At 40.8% G+C, this 18856-nt stretch overlaps 1 protein-coding gene across 2 annotated transcripts in view; it reads left to right on the forward strand.

Annotated features, from left to right (window-relative positions):
* The first annotated feature begins 1669 nt into the window (after positions 1 to 1669).
* The window catches only part of DNAH2 (dynein axonemal heavy chain 2), a 125328-nt gene continuing 108141 nt past the window's right edge, over positions 1670 to 18856 (forward strand). For both annotated transcript variants that reach the window (XM_074225519.1, XM_074225520.1), the window contains exons 1-7: positions 1670 to 1771; positions 3378 to 3531; positions 5585 to 5652; positions 9689 to 9859; positions 10232 to 10460; positions 11279 to 11389; positions 11816 to 12054. In XM_074225519.1, coding sequence (XP_074081620.1) covers positions 3393 to 3531; positions 5585 to 5652; positions 9689 to 9859; positions 10232 to 10460; positions 11279 to 11389; positions 11816 to 12054 — 957 coding nt within the window. In that variant the 5' untranslated portion in view covers positions 1670 to 1771; positions 3378 to 3392. The remainder of the gene's footprint in view (positions 1772 to 3377; positions 3532 to 5584; positions 5653 to 9688; positions 9860 to 10231; positions 10461 to 11278; positions 11390 to 11815; positions 12055 to 18856) is intronic.

Here is an 18856-nt window from a genome sequence, read left to right on the forward strand (position 1 = left end):
TAAAGTTATGCACAAGGGGAGGGGTTTTTTTAAGGTTAAAAAAACCTAACTTTGTTTTAAGGCTATAGGAAAGGAGGCAGCTGATAATGAGAGGCTGAAGATTCAAGAGAGGGGGCATTATGATAGAAGAAAGCTCTAGAATAGGAATTCTTAACCGTTTTTGTTTTCCTTTTTTTTGTAGTAGTCTAATGAAGTCAGTGGACTTGATCTCAGAATAAAGTTTTTTTATGCACAAAATAAATAGGATTACAAAGGAAACAAATTATAGTGAAATAATTAACAAAATATTATTTGAAAAGTTCAGAGACCCCAAGTGTTATCACTGGTACATAAGAAGGATGAGGTCAAAGGGCCAAGCAAAGATTGGCCTTCCTAATAAGCCTCTTTTTCAGAGGCAAGATCTGAAGAAGGAGATGATGCATCAAGGATTTGAGTTATGGAATAGACATTTTAGGGTGCTCTTTGATATATGACATGGGGAATGTGAGCAGCATCCAGTATTTGCCCATATTTATTTTCTTTAGTAAGTGGGAGAAGGGTTCTTCCGCTAAGGAGAAGCCTGACAAGGTCTAAGGCTCTTAAGAGGCACGATCTCAAATAGGGTGAGGCATACCACAAAAACGCAGTTTCCTCCCACTCCGGGTTTTGCCTGGGTCAGTCGCTTTACACCATAGCAGACTTTGGTATAATGAGAATCTGAGAGCCTGCCAGGTGTGAAGAGCAGCCCCCACGACGCTGGCATCAGAGAGAGGGGAAGCTGAGGTGCCAGCTCTCGCCAACTCCCCCTCCCATTCAGCACAGAAAATGTCATCAGCTCAGCTCCTCATGGAAATGTAATCAGTGGGCTTGCAGCAGTCTTTGTCTTAATTAGGCACTATTGAAGGGAAGCCAAGAGAAGGGAGAAGCACGGACACCTCGCCTCCTTTTCTCCCTCCCTGAGCCCCCTACTCACCCAGCCTCCTGTCGGTGATTCCCCCTAGGGCTTTCCCCCCTCACCTCCTAAAGTAAAGAAGAATGATCCGCCCTCCTCTCCTGCTCGGTAGTGGGCGCGGGATCCCCTGCGAGGAGATTGCCCCCCGGGGTAAGAGTAAGCCGCAGCCCCACCTTTGCACTGGAGTTGTCCTCCCTCCCCCCTCCCCGCCATACCACGCACTAGCTCCAGATAGACGTTCCTTCCAAACTGTGCCCCCGGGCTCCAGATCCAGCCCGGACTCCATTCCGGGAATCCGGCTCCCCTTGTCCCCTCCCCCAGCCTGCCCGAGCTCCCTCAATCTTAGACTCCGGTCCGGGGGACGGAAAAGGGAAGAGGAGGAGGGATCGGGGTCACAAGCTCGTCTCCGAGTTTTGCTTTGGACTCAGGGGGAGCCTGGGCCGCTCGGAAATCCCGGGCAGGGGCACTACGGCAAGATCGGGGCCTTGCAGCCTCGCAGGTCCCCGGGAGACTCGGCGCCCTCCGCAGGCAGCTTCGCCTCGGGGCGCCCGGGTTCCCCGCATTTGTCCCTACGGCGGGGGGGGCGAGGAAACTCCGGCGGGGGGAGGCGGCGACTCCGCCCCTCCTTTCTTCCTGCTCCGGGGGAGCGCCGGCGGGGCGGCCCCGCCCCATCCCCGGGCCAGCTCCCTCCCACCTCCGGGCGGGGGGAGGGCTGGGGTCGCCATGGCGACGCGTGGGGTGCGCGCGCCGGCCGTGGCCACGCGGGGCTAACTCCGACTGGGCGCTGCGCTGTCCGCCGGTGAAGGGGAGGGAAGGGCAAATAGTTTTCAAAGGGTGAAGGTAACTGTGGGCGGGAATCGGGGGGCGCTTGTCCGAGCAAGGTTCCTTCTGGTTGAAAGCATTCCGAAGGGGGCTGGGGGCGGAGGAAAAGCCCAAAGGGGTGAGACGCCGGGGGGGGGGGGGGGGGCAACGACGATATGTTTAAAGGGACTTCATGGCCGTGACCTTCCTTGACCCATGTTGAAGAAAAGTTAATATTCTTAGGGTAAAATAACAACAAAAGTTGCCATTAACTTCGATTTGCAAAGCATTTTGCAGAGAATTTCTGATCTTAGGGAGGGAAGGAGGGGGTAAGTTTATGTGGGCCCGGCAGAGCCTTGGAGGAGGACGGACTGCCCTGGAAGTTGGTTTTGACTGATACATAGATGTGATCGACGGCTTCCTTTCGGAGCGCTGCACAAATTTCCCAAATCAGATGTCCGAAGCCTAGGATCCATGGCCATATGCCTTGAGGGAAATGCAGGGAAAGCAAACAGGTGGCTCTGCGAAGTACAGAAGTCAAGTGTCGCAGGAGGCCTTCTAGGGAGGAAGGTGGTGTAGACATTTAGGAGGAGAAAGAATCCTAATCATTTTACCTTTATTTTTACCCTATTGATGTCAGTCTCAGTATTTCCTCTCCACTGAAAACTCAGAGGGATTATGGATAAATCTAAGAGAGCTTCTCTTTCTAAGAGAGAAGATGCTATGATCTCTTTTACTGTAGGGAATATTAATTTTTGTTTTTGTTTTTGCAAGGCAATGGGGTTAAGTTACTTGCTCAAGGTCCACACAGCTAGGTAATTACTAAGTCTGAGGTATGATTCGAAATCAGGTCCTCCTGACACCAGGGTTGGTGTTCCACCTAGCTGCCCCTTAGAATATTTGATCTTGATAACTTTCATCCTTCTTGCTGTTGGTCATCTTTAAGTATATTTTTGGGTCAGATAACATTCTTTTTCTTATTTATTATGATTATCTGGTCAGCTGTGCTAAGGAACTATTCACAAACAATTATCAACTCAAGAGACAACTCAGAATCCTTTAGATTTCTTTGTTCATTGTGTTTAGGGGAATTGATGACTTTTAGAGTAAAGATAATTATCTACTCTATATAGTTGGCTGAAGGTGGAAAGAGAAAATGTCTTTTAAGTTTTTAATTCAGTTATTTTCTACAGTGAGAACTGGTTAAAAGGAATGGGCATTTTTGCTTTCCCTTTTTCCTCTTTCCCCCATTTCTCTCAACTCTGGCAACTGTTTTATCCAACTGTTCACTTTTTCCTGGACATTCAGTATTCCCAACACTCTGGTCAAGTATATGGAATTCAAAGAAAGGAAAGACTATTACCCAACCCATCTCTTTAACCAATCACAGGGCCTTCAACAGATACGCAGTCAAGGCTAATTTCAACCTTTAACCTCTCTGAAGGAATTATTTTCAGGAAAAGGAGAGATAATTTGATATGGCACATAGTATTTTGAACTGATTGTTGTTCCCCAACTAAAACACTATTATATATAGAATGTCATAGTAGTTTAGTTTTTATTTGTCAGCAACAGAACTAGGTCAGAAAACTCAGTTTTGAGGAAGGGCCCCCAAAGCCCCTTCTAACTTGTAACATCTCTCCAGGTCTTATCCTCCAGGATGTCAATGTCATCCAAGGTTAGTGCTGATAAAAAGAAGCGAGTGTCTTCCCGGTCATCGGTCCCATCTACTCTAAGTTCTCAGACAGTGTCAATCCCAGAAATGGAACCAACCAAGGAAGAACTTCCCATAGAGTTGGGTATGTTTACATATTTGAGAGGGCCATGTTGTATATTTAGGAGAGAATATTGGTAAGAGAACTAGGGGCTAGGGAACCTGTGTTAGCTACTTTTGAAGGTAGATTTTGAGTTTGGGGACAACAGGTGGAGAACAGGAACAAAACTTGTTGGGTTTGAGAAAAAGCAAGAACTAAATGAAAGCCTGAACACTGAATTTAACTTCAATAGAGTCCTAGAATATATACCAAATCCTTTCTGTGTACCTACCTCTTGAAACCTTGGAACCTCTCTGTCTCCCTTAGTTTTGCCGTTTGTACGCTAAGAAATCAATGGCTATATCTTTCTGTGGGGGGGATTCTAGCTCCTCTGTTCTTAGACTCATCTTCCCTATTGAGACAGCCCAGGTTTTTTTTTTTCCTTTTCTCATTTTTTTTTTTTCCATTTCCATCCTTGGTGGCAAAACAAATAGTGTTTCTTTTCTCCCATTAAACCTGTTACCATGGAAACTCAGCCTGCTTTGTTCACTGTCCCCTCCTCTCCCCTCCTCCCCCTCACCCCAATCCTGAGATTTTGAGCTGCTTCTTTTTGTTCCAAGCTCTGCTACCTTCCACCCTACCACCTTGGCAAGGACCTGGGGATAGGGGCAGAAGGCAGCAGAAAAAGCCCCACTATCAGCTGAGAGGGAAGAAGAGAAGGGAGATTGGGGGCTGTTATGACTTATTTCTTGGACTTGGGAGGCAGTAAATAGTGACTAGCAGAGTATCACATTACTGAATTTGGAGTTTCTGGATAGACTTGTAGGTGCTTTGGCATTTTAATGCAACTGGTTCTATGTAACAGGGCCTATACTGAGGGTGTGAGCCAGTGTGGCCATGGCAATGGGCTAAAAACCAGATAAGTATTTTGTTCTAGGGTTAGGGACTTAAAAATATGCAAGAATATCATTTGCATTATCATTCTGTGTGTTCAAATGAAATCAATTTAAAGTATTTCTTATCCCTGGGGTTCACAATTTCAAGAATAACTAAAACTGGAGGTCCTAAGTGAAAGGAACTCTTGTCCCAGGAGTCTTATGGGAATCAACCCAAGAAAGAGGGGGTGAGGAAGAGTAAAGGTTATTTTTTTTTTGGCAAGGCAATGGGGTTCAGTGACTTGCCCAGGGTCACACAGCTTAGTGAGTATTAGGTGTCTGAGGCTGGATTTGAGCTCAGTACCTGTAGGGCTGGTGCTCTATCCACTGCACTACCTAGCTGCCCCATAGACTGATGGTATCTTAAGCTACTGATTCTGAGAGAAACCTCCAAGCAGTCTTAGAACTGACCTAGAACTAGGACTAGCTGTCCTAGTCTCCCTAACCTGGAGGGACCTGGGGTAGTTTAGATAACAATGGGCAAAATATTCTTCTTTCACCTCTTTTCTCATTGAATTCCCTTCACACACACCATGTGGAATTTCATTTCCCTTTTGAGGTGGTTTCTGTCACCCCTCCATTATTCTCCATCCCAGTTCCACATTATTTTATATAGCACTGACTCTCAAGAGTTATATCACTTAATTATATATCTTAACATCTGCTTAGTATGACTTGTCAAGTCTTTTATTTGTCTTCACCAGCCTGGAAAATAATTTCCCATCACTTGAAAACTTTCTGACCCTTCCTTGTCTTTGGACAGGAAGGACAATTCATCTCTTCCCAGTTTGTGTGTGTGTGTGTGTGTGTGTGTGTGTGTGTGTGTGTGTCTGTGTGTCTGTGTGTCTGTGTGTCTGTGTGTCTGTGTGTAGCAGGAACTTAATAAACTTCATTTGAATTTCCTCTGTGAGGAACAATTAAAAAGGAAAGAAATAGAAACCTTTGAGGCTGCACCCAAAAGAGTAGCTTTGAGTGAAATGGGACAGGGTGCAAAGTGTTTGAGGCTTTGAAGGAGAACCGAATCCTTAAGGCAGGACTTCTGGGGCCCATGGAACCAGATTCATGGATTAATGTGGGGTAAAGAAGTTGGATGCCTGGAATTTGAGTGTTAATTGGGAAAAAGAAGAGGAGATGGTACTTCATGCTTCTTTGGTTTCCTTCAGACACAAGTACTGATGAGGACCAGGAAGAAATGATGGAAAAAATCCTGTATGAGGAAAAGGTAGATCTGGTAAGTTGAAGGACTCCATTGACTCAACATTCCTCCAACCATTTGAGAAACTAGAAGGATTGCAACAAATGTCTCATGTGTTGGAAACTTTTTCACCAGTCTTATCTTTTTTTTTTTTTTTTTAAGGGCTTTTCAAGGCAAATGGGGTTAAGTGGCTTGCCCAAGGCCACACAGTTAGGTAATTATTAAGTGTCTCCGGATTTGAACCCAGGTACTTCTGACTCCAGGGCCGGTGCTTTATCCACTGCACCATCTAGCCGCCCCATCTGAGCAAGTCTGTTTTTTTACATCTCTTTTAGTCTAATCTTCTTTCTTTGGGTTGACTCCTATATCTTCCCAATTGGATTATGCTTAGGGATATCCAAAATAATAGTTAAATGATATCCCTGACTGACTTTCAACTTTATTTCCAACTGATAATGCCTCAACACCAGGTAATTTAAATTTATCTCTTCCCTATCAGGAGGTAAGTGGAATATTTCATCTTTAGTTTTTTGACTCCTGGTCTATCACTGCAATAAGAGCTCAAAAGATAATTTTGTGCATACTTGAGCATTTTGAAACCTCTACTTTGGATTTGGACTAAGGAATGTTTTGAAATATGGCTCAAAATGTGGAATTTTAAGATTGCTACCCCACTTATAAAAATCTCTTCTCTGAGTGAGCAGTGCTAGAATTCATAGGACATAGGCATTCAATCTATTTCTATCATGGCCACATGATTTTCTGAAAATGTTAAATGTTCCTAAGTGGAGTCTTCTGACTTCAGCAATCTCTAAGAATTTCTCTTGCTTATCCTTCTGGTTTTCAGTTATGACTGGGCAGTCCCTGAACAATGCTTACCCACCTGGTGTGGAAAGGGAATAAAAGGAGAGGGATCTAGGTCTGGGACCACAATCCAAAGAATAAACAAGGAAAGGGATAGAGTGAGGAAGGAGATTGGTCTCCCTTGCCTAGGTTTACAGTCCAGTGGGATTTACAATAGTTTCCAGGTATTTTCATGTAATTTCTGTGATCCTGGTCACCACCAGATCTTCAGCTACCACTATCCAGCACTTCCTAGTTTCAAAGTCAGCTGTCACCCCCCCCCCCCCACACACACACCACCACATGACAAATAGGAAATATTAGTTTGAGCTTTTTAAACAGCTCTCTCTGACTTCAAGAAACTGACCCCATCTTCCCACCTCAAAGTCAATGGGAGGAAAAAGAGAATTCCAGATCTATGTACTTGAAGACTGGCCTCATCCCTCCCTGATGTCTAACCATTTTGTTTGTTTTATGGTAACTTCTGGCCTCCTCAATTCCCTACAGAGATGTTCAGGAATGCTGGTTGTGAGATCAAGAGTTCAAAGGCCTATGAAAAAATATTGAGTCTATATTGTATAATATCTAATTTCTCTCTGCCTTCCCAATATCCACAATTTAGTTTGTTGAAACAGTCATGAACTATCTGTAGTATGGAATTCTACATAAGGAATAGGTATCCTCTATTGATATTTCCTCCCTTTCTTTGTATCAAGTAGACTAAGAGAAACTTTGTCAGAAATATTAGAGATCATCTGATCAAACTATTGAATGTAAAACATCCATATTATTCATTTTGTACAAGAAGACACAAACAAAAAAAAAAAAAGAAAGTGAAAAACAGTATGCTCCAGGCTGTAGTCAGACAACATCATTTCTGGAGGTGGATAGCATGTTTCATCATAAATCCTTTGGAGTATTGTATTATTGAGAATGGCTAAGCCATTCAGAGTTTCTCATTGTACAATATTGCTGTTGTTGTGTACAGCATTCTCCTGGTTCTGCCTCTTTCATATTGCATCAGTTCATGTTACTTTCCAGTTTTTCTGAAATCATGCTGCTTGTCATTTTTTAGAGCAAAGCAATATTCTATCCCAATTCTATACTGCAGCTTTTTCAACCATTTCCCAATTGATGAGCACTCCCTCAACTTGCAGTTTTCTAAGGCTAGACAATTTAAACATTATATTCCAAATTACTGAAGGGATTAACAAAGATCACTCCTCTTGACCTGCTACTTCCAAGTAACATCATAATTTAGACCCACCTTAACACTTCCTGGAATTGCAAAGTAGACAGTCAATAACAATATTTGATGGATTTTCATAAAATTGATAAATTGGCAAAGCATTTTATGTTTATATTTATATTATCATTTTAGCCTTACAATCATTCTGTGAGGTAGGTAGTTGATATATTATTTCATTTCATAGACTAAGGAGAAAGAAAATAAGCATTTATTAGCACTTGAACTATGTAACAGGCACTGTGCCAGGGATACAAAGAAAGGGAAAAAGAATCTGCCCTGGAGGAACTCTCACAGGTTTATGGGAAGGAACAGGATAACATCAAGTTCAAAGTTATCCTTTGCTTCCTTTGAACCAAGGTTTTTTAGGTCTTTTGTTTTCTTCAGTTTTCTTTAGCAGGATTTTTAAGCCCTTTTTTTTTTTTTCAGTATCATGGTCCTCTTTGGCCATCTGGTGGAGCCTGTGGACTCCAGTGGGTTTTACAGAAAAAGAACTACTGAAATCTATTTACAGATGCCTTGTTTGGGGTGGGGTCTATGGACCCTCATTTAAGAATCCCTGGGCTAGGTGCTCTATAAACTAGACTTTTTAAAAAAAAGTTGTAATTTTTTGCATCTTTTAACTGTAGTCTGGATTATTCCCTAATGTTATCCTACTTGTTTCTCCTTTTGTCTTTCCTGTCTTTCATACTGTCATTTTACCATAGTCCTCTGGTTATTTCATTTCAAGTCAAGTTAGTCAAGTCAAGCTAGTGTTCAGTATGATTAATTCCTGTTACCTATTATGAGAGCCTCCCCCCTTGTCCACTTTCAAGAAACATATACTTTTATTTTTAAATTGCAGTTTAAAAATATAAAAATGTGAAAATTACATCAAACATTTTTTAACATTTTTTTTTTTGGCAAGGCAATGGGGTTAAGTGGCTTGCCCAAGGCCACACAGCTAAGTAATTATTAAATGTCTGAGGCCAGATTTGAACTCAGGTACTCCTGACTCCAGGGCCAGTGCTCTATCCATTGTGCCACCTAGCCACCCCAACATTCATTTTTAAGTTCTAAAATTCTCTCCCTCCCTCCATCCCCTTCCCCCAACCAATTGAGAAGCAAGCAATGCGATACTCATTTGTATATGTAATATCAGGAGAAACATCTCAATAACATCCATGTTGCAAGCGAAAACAAGAAAAAAGTAAAAAAAACATGCTAATCCACTCAGAGTATGGAAGTTTGGTCTTTTTGGATTCATCTAGGTAGACTGTCTAGACAGACTAAGTGTGTCCAACACCTCAAAGCCTATTCATGTGACATTATTCCATTTTATTATACTCATTGGTAATAGGGGTTATATTGTAGTCATAAGTAAGTATTAAATTTTATATGGGACCCTTGACAAGTTTTTGTAGTTGAAGAGCTAAAAGGTTGGACAACCATGATCTAGATATCTTTTAGCCATCTATCTCTTTTTTGGTGGCTAGGTGACTCAGTGGAGAGAATTATGATCCTAGAGTCAGGAGCATTTGAGTTCAAAACTGGACTCAGATTTGTGTGACTCCAGGAAATCATTTAACCCCTATCTGCTTCAGTTTCCTCATTTGTAAGATGGGACTAATAATTACCCCTGAAAAACCAGAGTTGTTGAAAAGTATAATGTAAAGCACTTTGTAAAAACTAAGCCACTCTATAAATGGTAGCTATTATTATGTTGAAATTTTTATCTATAGATATAAATGAAAAATCTCCAGAGGATATTGTGCCAAGTCTTCCCCTTAGTTTGTTATTACTCTTATAGATAGAAACAAATTTATTGTATATCCTAAATATCTCCTGCTTTACATTTGCTTTCAGAGACTTGAAATCTTTTCTTCTTTTACTTTGTTTTATTCAGCCCAAATCAATATAATCCCCTCCATCTCTATAGTACAAACCTTCCCAACCCATTTGTGGGTTGAACTTGAAAGGTCTCTTTTCCTTCTCCTTTGACAGAAGACATTATTCCAATCCCGAATGGCATTGACTGGCCTAGCTGAAGCTCCGTGGACAGAGGAACATGATCAAATCCTGGAGCAGTTTATACAGGACCCTGGAGAGCCCATTCTAACTGTTTTCATTGACTCCTTTTCAGGGCTTAAACTAGAACTGGGGATGCCCATTCAGGTACCTCATAACTGTAGGCTATCAGAGCTAGAAGGGACTTAAGAATCAATTGATGTAAGCCTCATGTTTTTAGATTAAGAAACTGAGACCCAGAGAGGGGTGGTGGCTTGGTCTAATCAGCTGCTCTCAGAATCTTCTTTATTATTCCATGACCATGGCTTAATAACCCTCTGCCTTATTACCTCTATCTGAGTTGCAAGTATAAGTCTTCATCAGTCTTTATTAATGATCCTATGGAAAATGATTGTATCACCCAACAAAAGTCATTCAGCTTTTCAGAGCCTTCTGAAGATTCTGGTAGGATAGTAGGTCTCAACATTTGCAGGCTGTTAATGTATGGGGGCCGAGCTCTAACCTGATCTACTCCTGCAGAACCAGAATCAGATCAACTACTTCATTCGACAGTTACCTGTTCCCATAACCTCTGAGAACTTTGAGATCATTGTGCAGTTTGGGACAGTAAGAGGTGTCTACATTCCAGCTCTACTTCGTCTGCTCAATGGCGTCTATGCCCCACAGATCTTTAGCAACAGCTCCTGGCCTGAGAGCATCCGCAACCACTTCTCCTCTCATCTTCACAAGTTCTTGGCCTGTCTGACAGGTGAGGGGCAGGTGGAGATACCTCAGTGATTGGATTATCCTTCTTGCCAATAGTGTAAGTGACTTCCTCATTTATAAAATGGGAATAGTACCATTAGCAATGTGGAAAGCAGGGGATTTTTGTAAGCCCTAAAGTATTGCTTGCATAAAGGTGACTTAATGTTATGAATAGAGATAAGGAGAACAACTGCCTTGGGTTTAGTTTGGAGTAGAGCACAGAGCACATCCCCTGACCTTCCTGCCCCACAAATGCCATAATTTGTTGACTCAGTGGTTAGAGTTCTGGGCCTGAAATCAAAAAGATCTGAATTCAAATCTAACTACGACCCTGGGCAAGTCACCTTACCCTGCTTGCTTCAGTTTTCTTTATCCTTAAAATGACCTGGAGAAGGAAATGCCAAACCACTCCTGTATTTTTACCAAGAAAACTCTAAATAGAGTCATGAAGAGTTGAACACTACTGAAAAACAATTGAACAATAAGAAAAACTTGTGAGGTGGGAATAAGAGAAGGAGTTGTATGTCTAGCCAGGGAGAATAGAAGGTACTAAAGCAATTCTTTGACCTTATCCCATGAGAAAAAAAAAATCATTACAAGTCATTCCCTCCCTTAGGGCTCCTTACCTTGCGATTCCTGTAGTAGAATCTTAAAATATGCCCACTGGAGGTCTGATCTTCTTGTGCTTTTTATGTAATAAAATACTATGTTAATAGTAGTTTTTATTTAACTGCCTTCTCTTTCCCTAATCCCAACTTGAGATGGGAACCAAGGCTGAGAAAGTTTTGTTTCATCCTGTGAACCTCTACAATTACTTCTTAGATACTCGTTATAAGTTGGAAGGACACACTGTTCTTTATATCCCCATGGAAGCCATGAATATGAGTCCAGAAGCAGTAGTGAAGGATAAAGAGTTGGTACAGCGTTTAGAAAGTAAGTAATTCTGGTGTGTGTGTGTGTGTGTGTGTGTGTAAAAGACAGATATTGGGAGTGGTTGTTGACAAGGGAATGTAGAGAAAAGAATGTGGGGCCATATTTGGGAGTTTGGGAATGATATTAGGAAGGATCTAGGTGGTGCAATGGAGTGCTGGGCCAGGTAGAGTTCAAATCTAACCTCAGTCACTTAGTAGCTGTGTGACCCTGGCCAAATCAATTAACCCTGTTTGTCTCAGTTCCTTCATCTATAAAATGAAGAAGGAAATAGCAAACCATTCCATTATCTTTGCCAAGAGAATCCTAGAGTACAAAAGAGGCATAACATCACCAAAATGACTGAAATTAGGGAGTAAGAGAAAGGTGATGGAAAAAAGGGAGGTGGAGGCTCCTGCTATCCCTCTTATAGCACACTCTCTCCTTTAGCTTCCATGGTGCACTGGACCCGACAGATAAAGGAGGTGCTCAGTGCTCAGGAAGCAGTAGACACTGGTGAAAACTTGGGTCCTCTGGAAGAAATCGAGTTTTGGCTCAACCGATGCATGGACTTGTCTGGAATTAGTAAACAACTGGTCAAGAAAGGAGTAAAGCACATTGAGTCAATCCTACGTCTTGCCAAGTCTTCTTATTTGAGTCCCTTTCTGAAGCTGGCCCGACAGATCCAGGTTTGGGAGTAGTGAATAACTGGGTGGTGGCAGAATGAGGGCAGTGGGACCTCTTGTGGGAATGGAGTGCTCAATTAAATACTCATTTATAAAGTTGCAACTATGTGCACAAGAGATAGGTTGAGCTGGTCCTCAGGAAGCATGTACACAAATCAATATGGAATATGGAGAATTAAGGTCATAATGCCAGCAGGGAAGTTTGTGATGGAGATTGTGTCTTAGCCCAGTCAGGAGTAAGAACCAACTGAAAAACAAAGATACAGAGGGGATAGATTCCAGATGTGAGGGTCAGCTCTTATGAATTTATAGATAGAATGTTGAGTTTGGGACTAGCTAATCAGGTCTAAAAGGGACATAGAAATATGAGAAATGCTAAAAGGCTATAAAGGTAAGTTGGGGTAAGAGTGTAAAGGCTCTTAAATTTCAAGGTCAATAGTTTTTCTGTTTTCTTCTAGAGGCATTAGGTTGTTGCTGAAGGGTGGTCAGACCTGTGCCTTAGGGAAAGGATTTCAGTAGCTGTGGGGAGGATAAATTAATTGCAGAATGGAGAGACTGGAAGCAAGAAAGCTGCTAACAATAGTTCAAGTGAGAGAAATTATGAATCTGATCTAGGGTAGTTTCTTTGCAGATAGAAGGTATTGAATGGAAATGAGAAATTTTTTGGAGGTAGAATCATGGGAGGGGTTTTTAAGGAGAGTTTAGACCCAATTGTGATTTTTATCACTGGGAAAACAATTCATAGATTTGACAGGACTTGAAGGTGATATGAGGGAATGATTGACTCCTCCAAGAAGGGAATGATATCAAGGATGCAAGTATTGTTTAACCAATATCAAATTGCTTGCCTTCTCAAGGAGGAGAGTGGGGAAAGAAGAAGAAAGAAAATTTGAAACTCAACATTTAAAAAAAATGTTTTAAAAAACTCATTACATTTTAAAAAATGTAAAAATTTTAAATTGTAATTAGAAAAAAAAATAAATTTTTAAAAAAGATCATTGGACACAAAGGACACAAGTTATTTTCTCAGAAACAGAAATAAAAGAAGATAAGGTGGTTTAATTTGTAGAGCAGTTGTGAAAGGGAACTCCTGAAATATGGACTCTTATCTTCTCAGTGTGACAATTGACTCTTTGGTGACTACCCAAAGTTTCTGCAAATGTGTAGACTTCAGATTCTTCTGGGAACAGAAGCAGAAAACTAGTTTTGGTTAACCTTTCATGAGTTAGGAATGAAATTAATCTAGGGCATCAAATGAAGTATTTCTCAAAATTTTTAATCTATTGCCTATACTCAACTCAAAATTTCTAACCTTTCTGTGACTTCTATTTTCCCAGTTCACTAGAATTGTGAATGCCCCTTCAAAATTCAGTATTCTATAGTTAACGTAGTTTATTTTTTATTTTGTTTTTGCATCAATTCATTTCTGACTATTGCACCCCCATTACTGACTTGTAATAAAGAAAAGCAGTTGGCAGAAACTTGTGTCTCATCACTTTTGGCTGATGATGTGAATTTGTTTTCTAAAACAGGTGGGTTATTTCTATCTTCACTTTGCCTATCTGGACAGTTTTCATTTTTTATAAATATATACTATCTAGGCTTTTTTGTCTTAGTTTACAGAAGTTAATAAGTCTTAAGTTTATGTCTGTTTGAGTTGTTTTGTAGGTCAGTTTATTGATAGTAGGTATCTTATATTTTTTCCTATATTTTCAATCCTTTGATTTTGTTCTGATATTTCTTGCGAATCATGGGGTCATTGATTTCTGGTTGGTTTATTTTAGCTTTCATGGAGTCCATAACTTGGATAAGGTTTACCACTTTCTGTTCTAAGCTATTTGTTCTCATTCCAGTTCCTTTCTCCTTGCTTTAAATTTCCTTTTGAAAAAAATTGCTTCATTTTCCTCTAGATAGATATTCTAGTTCTTGAGAAAAATAGTTTTTTTCTTAGAGTCAGTTAGCAGTTATCACTGCAAAATTATTCTCTCTTTTGGGAGTAGTCTGTAGGTCTATAACTTTTTAAATACTCTTTGCTTTCTTGTTCTATTTTATTTTATTTTACTTAGTTCTCTAGCTTTAGTTACTGAATTGAGGCTTTGTGCCAAGTCCAAGAAATGCCTCCTGTGATATTTTGGGGTGGATCTCTTCCCTGAACTCTCTGGGTTCTTGTGCTCACCTCCATATCCCACAATTAGGCACACCTTGTGATATGAGGTTCAATTTGCTGGATCTTCAGGGTCCTCTATAGAATTGTAGGAAAGAGTTAGCCTGATAGCCTGCCACATTTCCATGTCTTTCAGGCTCCTCAGGGCTCCAAGGTCCTTGCCTTGAGACTTTCTAGCCTCTCTGGGACTTTCTCAGAGGCTCCTCCAGTTAAGGTGACTGTAGGCTCGAGGGCACTGTTTGCACTGGGATGTTTTTTTTTTTGTTTTTTTTTTTTACTTCTACTGGTATTAACTGTGCTGGTGGCTTCTTTTCATATTACCTGCAATCATCTGGCTGATTTTTTTTTTAGGTGCAGTTCTAGGGTAGAAGGGAGTCACTTAACTAATCAGATTTTTTAGTCATCACTTGATTTTGCAAAGATCTCAGAATTTTGCTGATGTAGGTATATAGTCCTCCATACAGGCAATTATTTTGGCCAGAAGTGATTTTACTCTCTTATCTGCTTCTCTATAGGTTGCCAGGCTGGTTAGGGTGTTCAGATACTAGTCCCATCTTACTACATTGTAGGAGACCTTGCAGTAACTTACAGAATCTCAATTAGCCAACAGTTATTTTTTTAAAGAAAAAATTGTTTTTGTTTTTATAAAATCTTCATTCCACCTTGTAAGAAAGAATTTTTTTAAAAAGAAAAAAAAGTTTAACAAAACCAGCCAGCACTTCAATCATGTTTGACATTATATTCAATATGCTAGAATCAGTTATAATCAGAAATGTCTACTGGTTGGCTTTGAACCAAAAAGAATACCTTTCTGTTGACACCAACAAATTCTTTAGCAAACTTTAAACCGCTCCAGTGTAGCACAAACATGGATAGCCCTTGTCCCTTAGGCTAGCACATCTAACCTTGTCAAAAGCTACACAGGCAATTTTCCTAAATGTTTCACAGAATGGTCAGGATATAGTGTAACATTCCATATTTTTTTTTAGGTTTTTTTTTTTTGCAAGGCAAATGGGGTTAAGTGGCTTGCCCAAGGCCACACAGCTAAGTAATTATTAAGTGTCTGAGACCAGATTTGAACCCAGGTACTCCTGACTCCAAGGCCGGTGCTTTATCCACTACGCCACCTAGCCACCCCTACATTCCATATTTTCAATCTTGACCATTACTTCTTCAGTTTTTATGAGTCCAAGTAGACCTGTATTCATATATGACTGATTATGAAATCAGTCTTAGTGTTTTAGGCTTCCAAAATCATCTCTGCCTGACCCCATTTCTGTTCCTCAAAACTTTTTGCAGTGTGTGTCCTTTGCTCCCCTGATCCTTTCTTTTTCTTAGTGGAAGTTTTGCCAGTTCCTGTCAGGTGGGAAGTCAGATGGGAGTCAAAAGCTTGGCCACTCTGCTGTCCTCAGAGAATTGGAGTTTATATCTTTAGAATTTATATCTATAATCTATATATCTACTATGTGCTAACCAAGTGAAGAATAATGAATCTGAGTGAGGTAAATCGTAGTTTGAATTCCACTTAGTAAAATCATTTCACTTCTGTGCAATTGTTTCCCCACCTATAGATTCAACTTCTAAGGTCTCTTATTTATATGGGCACTTTACAAATATTATCTTATTTGAATTATATCTGTCTGCTCCCTTGAATATTACTGCTGTAAGGAAGTAATTTTAAGATTCAAGCTAATGATCACTATTCATTAATGGGGGAAGTAGGATCCTAAGCTTTATATCCAAGATTCGACTGCCTTCCCTCCTCTAATTCCACAATGAACAAGCATGGAAAAATAGCAGAGACCCATTTATCCTAGTTGATTACAGAGCATAAGTGAAAGTATATTTAGATACAAGAATACACACACACACATACACACACACACACACACCCAGATGGTCAGATTTAAGGAACTCTCTTGGGGAGGCTAAGTGGCGCAGTGGATAAAGCACCGGCCCTGGAGTCAGGAGTACTTGAGTTCAAATCTGGTCTCAGACACTTAATAATTACCTAGCTGTGTGGCCTTGGGCAAGCCACTTAACCCCATTGCCTTGCAAAAACCTAAAAACCCCCCCAAAAACAAAAAAAAAGATTTAAGGAACTCTCACTGTGATTGAGGTAACTCAGCTCCACAAGAGAGAGAGAGAGTTCTAGATCTTACCCAAGGGGAAATTTCTCAAGGTTTCTAGTGTAGCAAGCTGAGGACATGATCCTCTTATGTTGACTTCTTCCTAGACCCTTTTTTTCCCCAGCCACCTGGAGTGGGGTTGGTATTGTTCATCTTCTCTCTTGCATCTGGAAGCCAGAAGTAAAAGAAACAACTGCAGAACTCATGGTTGAAAGAGACTGGGAGCTCTCCTCTCTCCTGCTCTTTCTGACTCCTTTCCACTCATCATTGAAGTGCAGGTAGGACACTGATCTCCAATGTGAGGAGAGAATCCCATACCAATGGACTTTGTTGGATTACCACAGTAATAGAAAGCTTATAATGTGTTAAACTTTGGGGAAATATATTCTAAAACCTCCAACCTGAAGCAGTTTGTGGGTCTGCTAAATTGGCATTTCATATTTCACTTCAGCTCTGCTCTGTCTGAACAGCTCCCTCAAGGTTCATATGGTCTGACTAGGTAGGTCAGAGGTGGAGAGAGGAATTCTCTTGCTATTAGTGGTCATTCTCTTCTGTGCTAAAACTCTTCTTGTTGCTGTGGTTGCGCAGTGAAAGTCATGTGACAAGCCCAGGTCTTTTCTTCCTTTCTTTTTCCATAGAAGATGGAGAAAATTCAAAAGCCTGGATTGATCAGCATTGTAATAGTTCTCCAAGAAGCCAAGATTCAGTCACTCTCTTCTGTGTTGTCTTAATAACCTTACTGTCTGCCACTGTATTCTCTTTGCAACTTTCCTCCTCTATCCCTCTCTAGAAAGATTTTGAAAATCCCCACTATACTGGAAAAGACTTATCTCATGTCCTGATCCCATTTTAAGAGTCCTTTCTTTCTCTGGGAAGAAATAAAACTCCTATTTAAAAAAAATAGCAGTTCAGGCCTCTTCACAAGTACTAGAAGTGCTGTTACATCTGCTTTTATTGAGACATCCAGTATTACTGAATTGTTTGATCAGACAAGGATGTGACTCAGTCAGGAAATGTCCATCTTGGGATCATTACTCTTTCACTTAAGCCCAGGGAAGAAATGAAACACATTGGTAACCCTAAACCCAGGTTTAAGACTCATATAGGCAGGATGTGTGCTTTAGTAGCCATGTGCTTGTAAGCCACCATGATTCTGGATAGTGGGCTGGACAGTATCTACCTTCACCATTCCTGTAGAGTAAGACTTAAATAGTAGGGGAATGAGGAGGAAATAAGAATTTATTAAGTGCCTATAATAACCCTGTGAAACCGGCTGCCATAAAGATCCCCATTTTACAGTTGAGTAAACTGAAAGGCTGGTTAGTTTTTGTCCTTTGTTATCAAAGAAAATCAAAATGACATCATTGTGTTTGAGACAAATTACAGTGTGTCTGACTGTGGCTGATCAGTCCAATATGAGCTTGGAATGCTCTACCGCAGGTCAGGCACAAATAGTCCATATGAACACTTGGAATGGGTTTTCTAAACTTATAAATGTCACATTGCCTTTGAGCTTCTTCAATTTTGCCCTTTTTCATAAAGTGCAGCACCCTCACTGATGTGGGCACTCCATGCTGGACGGTCCCTGTGCCAGTGATTCCCATGTTGCACAATTCCAAAGTTCTCAAGAGATCTTTAGGGGATTTAGATCTAGATTTAAATCTAAATCTAAAGATCTCAGTATCACTTCTTCTGACCCCCTTTTGAGCTCTTGCCTTGTGTGAGTTGGCAGGCATATTTCTGGCATTCTAACAACATGACCAACCCATTGTACTTGCACTTTCTGTAATAGTGTTGGAATGCAAGGCAGTTTAACTCGAAAAAGAACCCCAGTTTCTGGTATCTTATCTTGCCAGTTGATCTCCAGAATCTTCCTAAGACAGTTTAAATGGAAGTGATTCAATTTCCTGACATGGTACTGGCAGACTGTCTGGGTTTCACAGGCATATAGCAATGATTCTGTAGACCCTCAGTTTAGTAATCAGTCCTCTTCTCTCCAACACTTTCTTTTGGAGCCTCCCAAATACTGAGCTAGCTCTGGCTATGTATGTGTCAGCCTCATTGCTAATGTGTTCCTCCCTGGAAAGGACACTGCCAAGGTAAGTGACTTGTCTGCAGTACTCAGAACTTCTCCATTTGCTGTAATCAATGATTCCATATGTGGATGGTGGAATCAATGATTCCATGTGGTGCTGGATGATGGAGCACCTGTTTTTTTGGTGTTAATTGTTAGACCAAAATTAGCATAAGCAGCAGAGAATTGATCCATACTTTGTTGCTTCCCAGCTTCAGAGGCTGCATTGAGTGAACAATTTTCTGCAAACAGAAAATCATGCATCAACACTCCTTCTACTTTGGTTTTGACTTGCAGCCTTTTCAAGTTGAAGAATTTGCCATCAGTGCATGGCCATGTTCATTCTCAGTTCAGGCATTTGATAACATGGCTGAAAACATCATGCTCAAAAACATGGGAGCAAGGATACATCCTTGTTTCACTCCATTGGTGACTGGT

Source organism: Macrotis lagotis, chromosome 2 (genome assembly GCF_037893015.1).
Source record: "Macrotis lagotis isolate mMagLag1 chromosome 2, bilby.v1.9.chrom.fasta, whole genome shotgun sequence".
Classification (NCBI taxonomy): Eukaryota; Metazoa; Chordata; class Mammalia; order Peramelemorphia; family Peramelidae; genus Macrotis; species Macrotis lagotis.